The 13393-nt window shown below is 50.4% G+C and overlaps 1 protein-coding gene across 1 annotated transcript; it reads right to left on the bottom strand.

Annotated features, from left to right (window-relative positions):
• Positions 1-6198: 6198 nt before the first annotated feature.
• Positions 6199-8836, bottom strand: LOC119436216 (uncharacterized). Its single transcript, XM_037703001.2, has one exon. It carries the CDS (start codon positions 8796-8798, stop codon positions 7749-7751), a length of 1050 nt encoding a protein of 349 aa, XP_037558929.1. The 5' UTR covers positions 8799-8836; the 3' UTR covers positions 6199-7748.
• Between the last annotated feature and the right edge of the window lie 4557 nt (positions 8837-13393).

The following is a 13393-nucleotide window of genomic DNA, read 5'->3' on the forward strand; positions in this document are numbered from 1 at the left end:
GAAAAACAGTCGAAGTACAGTAAACGACACTGGGCGGTCGCTGTGCGTCGAGGCGCTTCATCAGCTGCGGCTGCGGTCAGCCGCCGTCGGAGGAGACGCAGCTCGCGTCGCTTCTGAGACGTCGTCGTACACCCGGTGCCAGAGTGGGGCGGAGGCACCCGCACCCCTGTGAGAGCATCGGGGTCACCGCTCCGGGACGCTCAGCGGCGAGCCAAGCGCCGCCGTTGACGTTTCCGCTTCACAAGCGTGAGCGTCTGTCTTTCAAAATCACCTTCTTTTGATCGCCGCGCGTCTTCTCGCGACTTCCTGTGGGCGCGCGGCCTGCTCGTAGACGATGCGCACGAGACTTCACCGCGCGACCTTTTTTCTCTTCCCCCTCATATCTGCCGACGCTAAACTCCTGATTCACGGAGCTGTCCATATCCCCCCCCCCCCCCCCCCCCCCGGCATTTCCTGCCTTTTTTTTTTTTTTGTTCACTTTTGTGGTGCCTCTGTCAATTATGACCTGTCTTCTGTAGGTGCCCCCTAAATTGACGTTGTAGAGACTCAGATTCGGGAAACAAGAAAAAAAAATATTACTGTGACACAATTCTTTCCAGAATACTAAGCTGAAAGCATATAGAGTTGTACCCTCGACTGCACGTACCTTGCCTAAAATGACATGTCAGGATAATGATACCCCTCATACTGACAGACCAACGAAATCAGAATACATTGTCAGCAAAGAGTTTCGTCGGCTATGTGCTACGCCGAATAGTTGGGCCTGAGAGAAGGAAACGTATTACTTTAGGTATGGAGAGGCTGACTCCGCTAGCGGGAGCTGGACATTTCAACATTTTCACTTCCATCGCCAGATGAAATGAAGAAAAGGTTACGGAAATATCAAAATAACAAACACTATCTAGTACATAATTACAACTTGCATGCAATATGTGCACTATGGAGATTTCCCAGCTATGTATGCCGTTTAACGACGTGGATGAGATACACTTGACAACCGATACATGCGCAATTTCTAAAGGAACACGTGAGTAGTTATTACAAAGTCTTCTTAGCTAGATAAACTTGATAAGAGCGATCAGAGGTTTACGTGTATCGACCATGAATGCCAGCGTAGGGGTCCAGGAACTTTGCAAGAGGTAGATGCGAACTTGGGAGAAGACCAATTGTTTTCCGAATAACAATTAAGCCACTGTTCGTGAACCATGGCCACTCCAAATATAGGTGTGTGTGCGTGTGGGTGTGTGTGTGTGTGTGTGGGGGGGGGGGGGGGTTACTTTCTGTACTAGCGTATGGGTGGGTCATCCGCAAACTGAATGCGATGCAGAAAATTAGTCTTATTTGGTACGTCCTGACGATGTTTCCATGAAGGAAGTGTGCCGAGTTGTTGCCCTAGCTTGTATTTACATTAGCATATCAAAAACATGAATTCAGAATTCACAGCAACGATTAGCGATTAGTTTGCGCTGAGTGCCATGTTAATTGGAACCGCAGTCGTGCAAGTTTTAGGAGCATGAGGTTTGCGAAAAAAAAAAAGAACGAAACATCGAAATTTTGTTGGAGCCAACGCGTCCGTGCACCGTAGAATTGAAGGGCATACTTCACCGTGCGAAGTCTACGCAGCACCCACGAATTCTTAAGTAAAATATTCGAGACTGCCATGCTCCGAAAATTCCTGCAGTAGGTGCAAGTAGTTTTCTGAACATGTGTCCCAATTTTGATCTTGACGACACAAGGCATTCATTGGGCCCCAAATCGCAGACAGGGCGATGAGGGAACCGCTGCAGATAAACCGGGAGTGCGGAAGTGAGGAGAGGCCAACGCTCAATTCCGCACGCCGACTACGACCCCTTGCCTAAAGTTTCAACGTCACTGCGCGTTCTGACATGACCTGTCATTGAACAGCATGTTGAGGTCCTTTTGAGATTTTTGTTTTTCCAAGGCTCCGGAGATCGGGAAGTATACAGTTGTCACTTTCCTAGCATGTGCTACTGGAGAATTGTTAACAGGGCCCGGTGACATGTCACTCTCCGAGTTTCTTTGATAATTTTGACAAAGACAGGTTGTTTTGTTCACTAAGTATACGTATGATCAGAAAGGGAAATCGAAAGGCGGGTATAACGAGAATACACAGGCGGGTGAACTTTGAAAAAAAAAAAAAAAAAAACCACGGTGCTATGATGAAACTGCGTTGACACAGGAACTTTAATGAAATTTTGGCAGCGTGATTGGTTAATGTGCATCGGCGGTCTCGGCACGTTTTAATCGCTAGCCTTGGGGAATGCATTTCACAGGGAATCACGGCAGTGCGCTGACGTGCCGACGGCGAGCTATATACGCCTCGATCTGCTCCTCTTTTATACCATTTTTCCAAGATACACGGTAGGCAACCAGACATTTGCTTTGGTTAAACCCCTCTCTTTGCCACATTTTCTCATAGAATGCGCTTTTCGTCATGATATACGAGCTCCCACAACTTACTGGAATCACGAAACATCATGGCAAGTAAAAAGTAAATGCAGATTTTTCTATTTGTTTCTCTCAGTCGAGATCACAATCTCCAGTTACCACGGTGACGTCCCCTTATCGAGCTCAGACCTTCGGTAACGTTATGGCACAAAGGAGCGGAGGTGAACTTTCAGACCACTGTTATAAATAAGACCTGGCAGGGAAGTATGAAGTAGTTTCCTTAGTCAGATGGGTCATCGTACCTCGAAGTTTTCGTGGGGACAGAGAACGAATGCTTGTTGGAATGCTGGCGCGACCGCATGATCATTAACGCAAGTTCAGTGCCTATATATGGACAAGTAATGGACGTGCGACAATGGCGTAGCTCCAGAAACAATCGTGCCTCCGGGAGTTTTGCCCTTTACTGGCTGGTGAGTGCAGACACTGCAAATTGTGCACGCCTGTCAGCATGCAATAAGACTTCGATGATAATTCGACGCGTGAAATTGTCATGTGTGCGCATGGTTTCCAACGACAAAAAGCGGCTGACTGTTCACTGCCAGTTATCATCTGATGGCTGGGTTCGGGTGTTTAGTATTATATAGTTATCAGACATTGGAATGTTCACGTTAGCTGTTACTTTTTTAGGGCATCGCGACATCCTGCTCGCAGAATTCCAGCTGGGGAAGCTTTTTTATAATTAATTTAGTGCTATTATCCCATGATACGCTACGTGTCAATAAATAGTCGGGATTTAGTGGGGTTGCGTAGGGAATAATTTATGTGTAACATAAGTTTAGCAGCAATTGTGCTCGAGTTTCAAAACATTAGCTGCAGCCAATTTCGCATGCTTAACTCGTTACCGTTTGTTTTCTTTCTTTTAACTTTGCAATCAATTCTGGCTGCGGAATATCGCTCCAAGTTTGCCCGCTTTTGATGCGTGCGTGCAAACAGGACGGAATTCCTTTACTCTGAATTTTCTTTTCTCTGTCTCGTTTAAAGTGCTTTTCTTCTTTCCTTTCTTTATCTTTAGAGCGCCCGCTGGCAAATACCATTAAGCTTCCTTGTCCTCATTGTATTGTACACACACAGCTATAGCTATCTCCTGCACGTAGACAAGATATCCGCCAGCCGATCGTCTTTCCAGATATACAACGATAAAAAGGGGGATAAACGCTCTTTGCTCCAGGCAGCGTTGAGCCTCATTTTCTTCCTTCTGCGATGTTTCGATATTCATCGTATGCGATAATCGGATGCCGCTATAAGACAAGCTGCCGACCGTAAGAGTGACGCCATTAGGCGATACCGCGAAAACGCGATGAACGTGTGTAAGTGCCTGCAGAGTGCCTCGATGTTTGGCGCCTTCCTTCGCGGAGACTGTGCACGGTGTTACTTAGCAGTCCACTTATAGATCGGCGTCCGCTCAAACATCTTAACCAGAACGATATACATAACGCTGGAAAGCGCACGAACTAATTTTAGCACATTGCGCAAGCGCACAGCTGCGAAGTATGCCCTTTTCCATTTGTGGCAGGAGTACATGGGCTGCTTCCTAAACTCTCGTGGCTTTTCTAAGCTCAGCATGGCTGCATTACCCTAAATGTGTATGCAAGCGAATTGTAAGCTCCTAGGCCAGACTCACACTATACACTCCCGCTCTAGGCTTCTCTGTTAAAAAAAAAAAAAAAGGCGCTGACTCGCTCTCTGTGTTTGATAGAAAAGAGACCATATCCCTTCCAAGTCGACAATGGCGCATGGGAATATACTGCGTACATGTACAGTCACGTGATGGCGATGGGAGGTAGTAAGTTATAACGACGATAATATTCTTACTGTAATTTTACTTAGCCCTCGTGTTGGAAAAGTGCATTGCGCTGTTACGGATGGCAGCAATGAGCGGCGACTACGGTCGGGGCGGACTGTGAGTGTTTACCGCGACAAACACCTCGGGATTGTAGTTTAACGTGCACTTGGAAAAACGTCACACTTGTCTGTGCAACTGTGTCGCAAAGGAAAACAGCTGGGTTACTTCATACCAGATTTTATTAATGCTATTCTATGCACGCTTATAGGTTCCTTGCCATGGTTGAGAAATTGATTTTTCACTGGCGCCTTTGCATCAAAGCCTGCCGAGGAGCAAGTGGCTACCACAAGCGAGACAGAAAGCGCTGCGCACATTGAACGAGGAAATCCAGAAAACCTTCACGCAGCGAAGGACGGTGTTTTGAGTGAGTTACTCCTCACGAGGAAAACAGCAGATATCGGCTACGAAAGCCCAATATTGTCAGGCAGGTGCGCCGTGCCGCTTTCATGTGCACATCGAGGTGCTCTGAACTGGCCGCATTGGCAACACACGGATATGCAGCTATCGGGAGTTCACATCGTCTGCCGTCTGGCCACCAGTGTTCTGGTGCACGACCATGTAAAACAGCATACGAATATGCCCTGTTATATCACGACATCACTACAAGCACCTACAAACGTGTGATTAACATTGCAGTTGCATCTTGGTCTGATACCGTCAAGTCTCCTTGCCCTGCTGAAACCATCTCGTCATTTTTCGTGTGGAGGTTAGCTCTTGTTTAAGCATTGACGTATAAGGTTTCTCCCCCTTCTTCCGAACAATCTGCCACTTTAAAGGGACACTAAAGGGAAAAATGATTTCGTCTGTATCAGTAGATTAGCCTTCCACAATACTGAAAACACCACTCTTACCGCGAGAAGTCACTTGGTAAGCTAGCAGAAACGAAAAACACAGAAGGCGAGTGGCGACGCCACCTTGAAGTTCCCGCACCAGCTCACCGTGACGTGATGAATTTTCACAGCGTCTTCTAGGTCCCAGTTATTTTCTTTTAGTGGTAAAGATTGACTGCATTGGGTTCTAAAGGAACCCAATACTGAATATGGCAAGTTTCGCGAACTTTTACTGAGCCAACGTGGCCCAAATGCGAAAAATTACTTTAGAAGTCGTGACGTCACACTGAATTGCTGACTTCGGGGTTACCGCGCGAAATTAAAAAAAAAAAATTACATTGAGCTTCATTTTTTTTTGTTCTAATAATTGACCTATTGCAGTGTAATTAACGACAGCAGAGTTTTGGAAGAATACTTTATCAGTCTAAGTTGATTTATTGTTTTGCTTTAGTGTCACTTTAACATTTCTGTAGCGTAACATAGGCGCGTTCTTGTCTCTGATGGGTCGTACTTCGGCCTCACAAAGTGCAACGCCGGGAATCCATTAAAGAGAAGTCTGTGGCCATCACTACCACGGAAGGTGCTGAATACGACAGGCACCTGTATGGCATAACGTTCTAGGTAGCGCATTGATTTGCTCATAGGGTGTGCACTGGAGCAGCTGTGTGCACCGCCTGAGCACGCCCACACTAGAGGTCACGTGTGTTCATACAACTTAATTGGTACACACCGAATTCGTCGATGTCCGAAGGAATACCAAAAAAAAAAAAAACAACGATACGCATTTCGGCGTCATGGATCAAGAAGGCTCGCGTGGCTTCGCCACGGCAAGTACGAGAGTCATCACAGACGGCACAGACATAGAAGTGCTGGGGTTAATACACACTTTTTTTTTACGTCTGTAATTCATGTGCAGTCAGAAACGGTGTACACATGACTTTGGGCGCACACCATCACCTGGCTAGAAAGGAGGCGTGCGATACGTGCCTCAATTCAAACTCCAATTCTGTCCGTGCGTCCATAGCGCACAGGGACCGAAATAAAGACGTCAGTCTCTCGAAGCGATAAACTTTATTGAATACTTTTAGCTACAGTTTTTATACAGGGTGAAATGACGCGATGCTTAGAGTGACCACGGTCATTTTTTTTTATTTTACTTCGATAACACGTCACGTTCCCTGCGACGCCTACAGACGTCGTCGAGGCGCACTGAATTTTCGATAGATCAGCGCTCACTTGGACGTTTTCTAGCTCCTATACTGAGACCATATAGGATCGAACGTGGCTTGGCGTGGCCAATTGGGAGGCAGAACTGACGTATGTACAAGGAGGAAGAGAGGTGACCTATACTGTTGTGTATTTTCTAAGCTTGATGGCATTGGAGAAAACGGGGCGCAATACGCACTAGACTACTTTTTCGCCGTGTGGTCCCACGCTTGTAACACTCCTATAAACAAATTCACGTCACAAAGTGTTGCACAAAAATTATAATTGAGCCAGTGCAAGCCATCTTATTGGCTCTGTGCAACAAGTGAATTAAGAGTTAACATGTAGGGGTATCGCAAGCAGCTACGGGCTTCTGGCTGTTGATGACAAATGCGCCGCATCTCACGAATGAGTGAGCAACGGTCTGCGCATTTGACAAGTCTTTAGCCACTGTAATTTTCGTCCCTCTAAGGCAAGTTGTCAGTGTAGCGAGAGGGTTTTCTTCATGGGATGACACTACCATTTTTGGGCGTAAAAGAGCTTAGCGCGTATGTGCGCCCTTCCTCTTGAAAGTACAAAGAGATGAAAGATGAATGGAATGTGGATTGTCACTTCATACGCACTTCTAAGTGGCGTACGCAGGATCGTTGCGGACTACATGACAGAAACGCAACCGCACACGCTTCTTAGGATTGTCAGCGTGCCATGACTGAGAGGGGTGTACGGCGTTGTTGTTATCACCTGACCCACTTATTGTCATTCGTTTGCAGGGAGAACAGCAGTGCAAGTAATAATTCTACCTCGTCACCACCTTGCAAGAACAATAGCAACTTCGTTTGCCATTCTTCTTACACGCAATGACTACGGAAGCTAGTTTGATGCAATTGTAAAAGATGGGGAGACTTACTGGGCTTCGCACTGTACTGCGCCGTCCTGCGTAGGCCACTGCGGTCCAGTGCGTCATTTCCGAAGCTACGTTTCGTGCTATCCAAGCGCAAAAACCAGATGAGCGTCTACCATTAGATGTCAGTATCCACGATCTTGAATATCTGCTCGCGTATCAATGCACGCGACAGTCTGCGTAACTTGGCCGAAGAAATCCTGCTTCTTCCGTAATCTTCCAAACTGTCCGTGGAAGATGTGGAGAATCCGTCGGTCGGGTCCACGCAGCTGGCGGTGCTTGAAGTGTTGGGCGAACACGCGGGCCGCTGGGTAGCCGAATCACGGCCGCGTCTCCGCACACCGCTACGGCATCAGTGGCGCGATGCGAATCTGCCGCAGCTTAAGCAGGTGCACTGAAGAGGTGTGCCGGGGCCACCGAAGATGGAACCGCAGTTCTTCACCAGATTGGACGCCTTTACAAACTCGCACACATTTCGCACAGTCACGCACATGGGCCTCTACATGAACTGCACTTTGGTCATGTAGTTGAACGTAACCACCTTCTTGGATCGGTGCCTCGAGTGGTGGTCAAATTCGGTAGCTTGGTGATGGCCTTCGTTATCGGAACCGCCCGACTCCTGGCTGCTCAAGGAGCCCGAGCGAAGCATGGAGCGTTGAGGTGAATGCAGAAGAGTGGCCGCGTTCCTCGAGTTTCCCTTGGCGTGGTGTGGCAGCTGAGTGGGCACGTTAGGATGGTATCCCCTGCCATCTTGGTTGACCAGAGGGCGACCGAAGGGCTGGAAGCACATGACCGGCACGCGTGGTGGCGACCACCGCATCCAGGACGAAGGACCCGGCTGGAGGGTCTGGTTTCCGGCCGGACGGACGAGGATCTGGGGCGCGCGCTTCAGGGAATTTGCCGCTGCAGTCCACAGGTGAGGCAGTTTTCGCGAAGACTCCTTTCTTGAGCTGTCGGACTTGCGGCCCGACCGTTCCTGCTCGCCGGGAGGTAGCGGCAGCACCTTGGGTGCCTCTCGCTGCCGGGAGTCGGCTCGCCTGTCGCGCGACGCACTCCGGCTCGCGGCCACCAGCACTTGGCGGCTGGAGCTCGTCTTGAGGCTGTCCGAGGAGCCTGTCGAAGAGAGGGAGTTTAGGGACGACAGGGTGTCGCTGGGCGAGCTGCTGAGCGACTCGTTTTCGGGCAAGGGGTCCTTGAAGTTGCACAGCGCCCGTGCCTCTTCTTCGGTGGCAGCGCGCCACACGGCCACCTCCTTCTTTCTGTCGCCGGCACCGTCGTCGTCCAGGAGGAAGATGGTGGTGACGACGCGGGGCTCCTCGGGGTCGAACAGGCACGTGAGCAGAGTGCCGTGGTTTCTAACCTGGGCCCCCTGCTCGCTCTTGGACTTCACCTTAGCGCCGTCCACGAGCAGGAGGAAGAGCGGCCCTTCGTCGATGCTGCGGGCCGCCTTCTTGGCCAAGTGGAGGCAGTCATCGTCCGACGGCGCCTTGGCTGCCGGTGGCACCCGTGCGAGAAGCTCGAGTCTGAACACATTCCTCTGTAGGATCATCGTGGCCGCATGGTCCGTGCCGGCGGCGTCAATGAAGGCCGCGGAGAAGCTCCGGCGGCCAAGCGAGCGTCGTCCTCCTCGCCGCTGCGCGAGGGCGAGCCTTCCTCCTCGGCGCGGCTGTGCCGCTGACCTACTGAGCGCCGAACCCCCTCGGGGCAGCTGCTGCTTTAAATGGATACTGCCGGCTGGACGGCGCAACTTGTTTCCACGGCGTCTTGCTTCGCGGCATTCTTGTTTGTCTTGCGCTAGCTTGATAGCAGTTCCAGAAAACGTGTCGGCCCGTTTTCGGCCGGTGGGGGGGGGGGGGGGGGGGGCAACGGGGAACCCGCTCGCGCAACCCGGCAGCCGCAGGACGCGACGCTAGTGATGATGCAGCGCCCTTGGCTGACAACGTGCGCGCGCGGCGCCGGCCTGCAGCCGCTTTTAACGCCCGGCCCGCCGACCTTGTCCGTCAGCGGTGGGGGCTCTCCCGTCAGCCGGGTGCGCTGAACTCCGCGTGCGCCCCTCAAGCCGCCTGATAAGTTCGGCCAAGCTCTCGGGCTAGCGCGCACATTCCTCGCGCTGTGACCGCGAATAAGCTGCGAGAGGACTGAGGAGCAGGGTGTGTAAATAAGACGCCGGTCATACATGTTTGCGGCGAGTTTTGGCAGCTTATCTGACTGGCGCAGCTGGGACAGCAAACTTTGTATTACAGGCGGTATTGTGGTCGTTGACGGCCCAATCAAGCTAACTGGAGACCTCGGGGAGCGAGCGCAACTTGAATCCAAAGCATGTCGATGTAACCTCGGCGCTGACCCCTTCTAAGAACCACCAGTTTGTGTGTACACGAAATATCGCAGGTTTAGGAATCCTTATAGAGGAGGTCCCTCTACCTTTCATTCATTTTCTCGAACCCTTTTCTTGAAGATGTTTGGCCGCATTACGCATGGCCATTACCTTCTGCGCCCCAGTTGTATAGGAAAACCTTTTTGTTGGTGGTGCCATCGCTAGAAGGCCGAGAGTCTTGCGATGATCCTTTCAACCCTCCTACAATTTATGTTCTGATTCGGCAATGGATTGCTTGAAGTTTTATTGCGTAACTGTTTTGTCCTATACATCATGCAACCTTACCACTGTAGCTAGGTATATAGTCGCAAAAACTTGTATGCGATTTCTAAAATTCAAAAGGTTTGCATAAACAGAGCAGTGATAATAAAAGAGCGAAGGAGGGGATGCTAACCACAAGAGTGTCGGCGGGTTGGCTATAGAACTATACACTGGAGCACAGGGCAAACGTGTCAGCCTCATTAGCAAATGTGCTGACAAGCGCACAGGGTGCTAGAGTCTACGAAGGAGCACGTGGAGGATTTTGGACCACTTTCTCTGTAACACCGCTGGGTGGTGGCATTGGCCTTTGCACTCCCCGTGAGGAGCGCGAACGTGACGTGACCTCCAGAAGAGCGCGTGTCAACCGGCGGGTGGTCGCCACATCGGCGCTCGTCTCGTCCGCTAATAGTGCGCCGCCAGCCTTCAAGTGGGTCACTCGGCTGTCAAGACACAGTCGTCGTCGAGCCCGCCCGGCCACCCGTGGGTGTCGTGGCCTCACCCTTGGAGCGCAGCGCACGCGCTTCATTCATTAGCAAATCATCCTCGAGACTCACGCTTCTCGGCGCGACGGGACACGCAGCGTGCTCAGCGAAGATACTCTCTGCGCGGTGGTCGCGCTTCGCTGACCGCACAATGGGGCTCTGCGCGTGGTAATTGCGTTTGCAATGCGACGCCACGGAGAACCTTGCACTCAACCGCCTCCGCTCGCGCGGTTTCGGCGGGCGTCCAAGTGCGGCGTCTTGGACAAGGGATCGCAGGGTCGGCTGCCTCGCAGAGTGCGCGTCGCGTATACTGTCGCCTCGCGAGCATTGCATGGGGTCCCTTCGCGACATTCTGGCGACCGGACAGCGTGCTCTATTCCCTGCTTGATCCACTGGTGCGCTGTTCCGCTGGCGCTTTGCCCGCTCCTAATGACACGCGGAGGGGACAGGCCAGGTTGTGTCGTGGTTGCCTCGCTTGGGGAACTCCATTTTCTCTCCTCTGCTGCTCGCAATGCGTTGTGGCTCTTATCTGTCAGTGCTCCACGTCGTCGGCCACGGAGAGCGAGCGCTGACGTCCCTAAAATTGCAGAGAAAGTACTCTAGGGCACCACAGCGCGCGATTCTCCCTCGATTGCTGACGAACAAAACAAATCTTCGTCATGCGTGCGGGTACACACGTGCGATACGTGCGACAGAGAAGGTTTGATGCCTATATATGTCACGATTGGCGCTGTCTTGAAGGCCATGTACCTTTTTCTTCTCCATGAGCATACACCTGATCTCGCTCGCTTCGCCGCTGAATTTACCAACGCAAAACACCTCGTGGTTGCAGCGTTTTTGTCGAGGACCATAGTACAGTATACCTAGAGTTTTCAGTGGTAAGCATCGGCTTTCCAGCTAGTGCAATTGCGGCACTTGGGCTGGATAACCTGGAGAGGCTTGCATTATGTTTAGGAGAAGTTGCAATGAGCACCTTTCCCATTAAATGAAAGTCCAACAACCAGTTACTTAATTAATGACTTCACGACCCGTCTTTACACTTGCGGAATTGCCGCGATCCAGTCAGCTGTAATTCAGAGATTAGCGCTATCTAATGCCACCCCAACATGCACTGGCATTTCACGCAGCTTTGACCCGCAGCGCGCAAGGAATGCTTTTGGGAAGAACGAAAAAAGAAATAAATATGGTCATAGCACACATCCATAGCCATGGCTACTATTTTAATACTTATTTGTTTTACGCACTTTCCAGCGATTAAATTTTAGGCCCCTATACAGCCATGTTACATCTACCCCTCACAATTCATTTTACATTCAAGACTCATCATCACGTGCTTATACACTCTTTGGCCAGACCGGCCCCTTGCGCCAATAAATCATGTATACCGTCATCAAAACAAAACGTCGGACGTCAACGGGCATTTCGCCGCAACATTAACGACGAATGCTTCTAAACGGCGCCAGTCGCGGGATTCCTGATACATAAACGTGTCCCGAGCACTTACCCACTACAATTCTGCACTTTCACGAAGTGGACTAAAGTAATCAGTTGAAAAATGTATCCATGGAATCTTTTTCATTAGGTTAGTGCACAATGTGATTTGCCCCGAAAGTAATACGCGCCCCTTTAAGTTCTATCTATACATCCTATCAGAAGGTTGTTCAAGCATTGTTGTGCTTTTTACGATTTACCTGACTCAGCGAACGCCTTTAGTAGTTCCTGATATTTTCTCTCTTTCCTCCCTTCTTTCTAATCCCCTTTTCCCCAACTCACATGCAGGGTAGCAAACCGGAGGCGTGCTTGTGGTTAACCTCCTTGCCTTCCCGCTTTCTCTGTCTCTCTTTAAGTTATCCAGCCACATGTGGCGGTATTGCGCTGCATGTCAGAGCCGATATCTAATCTGTATAAATCGCACCTTATTTTGGTGCGACGATGATGCTGTGCTCGCAATCGATGGCCAAGTTGGAACATTGCTGTGGCCTATAGATCATATGCGTATACTGAAAACGTAATATTGCCAATTTCGCGAGTATAGCTAACGCTGTCTCAGAGACAAGCAAAATAGAATGACATATCGCACATCACGTATCTCCATACACGAACCACGAGAAGTGGTGCATTAATACTGTCTGTTCCGCGGACCACTCAAAGTGTACGTAACAAGCTCACACCTGAAGCTCTAGTAAGTGGTTCTGCACTTCGGACGTACGAATAGATAAATAAAAATAATACACAGTCACCGTGTCCTGCTTTTCTTTTTTATCTATAGGATGATTGTCTGTGGCGATTAGAGCTGCAAACGCGCAGACTTGTTAAGCTCTCCTGCGAGAGGTCGTCGCGAGCAGTGTTTGTTTGTTGTTGGCGGAAGTAACAGAGGCACCCGCTGGCGCGGTGACAATGCGCTCATAGCCCGACTGCCGCGAGTTCTGCATACCAGCTGCGATGCCGCACCGCGATGCAGAAGCGACGGCGTGCCTATAGGTTCTGGTGCTTGTCCAAGAACCTAGCGGGGGGTTGCATTTAATCCGTTGTCTCGCACTGTAGCGTTCCTCGTAACGAATCGTAACGGTTTTCCGGACGTAGAACGCCGCCAATTTCGAAAGGAACAATCCTCGCGTGCATGGCCTGGCCTCACTGCCACTATTTTTCGAAGGTGTACGAGGCTAGCGTGAGAAATGTCAATTAGTGGGAGACGGAGCGTGGCTGCCACCATCCGAAGAAAGCGCTAGTATAGTATCCATCAGGCCTGGCGCTAAACAAAGCACTCGTCCTCAATAAAGATTGGCTAATTCATGGGCGCTATTACGATCATTCGACTATCGGCGCATCTGTTCCGGTTTCTCGCGGAGTAAAGTGGGCCTAAACTTCAGACATTGCAATAGCACAGTGCATGGGGCCGATCTCGAAGAAGGCGCAATACGAGGTGGGATGATCCCGGAGAGAGTGTATTCTGCCGTCGCGTTGGTCACGTGGGTACCGTGGTAGGAGTCTCCGCGTCTTGCCATATCGCCCGACAGGCACATATTA

Source organism: Dermacentor silvarum, chromosome 1 (genome assembly GCF_013339745.2).
Source record: "Dermacentor silvarum isolate Dsil-2018 chromosome 1, BIME_Dsil_1.4, whole genome shotgun sequence".
In the NCBI taxonomy this organism is placed as follows: Eukaryota; Metazoa; Arthropoda; class Arachnida; order Ixodida; family Ixodidae; genus Dermacentor; species Dermacentor silvarum.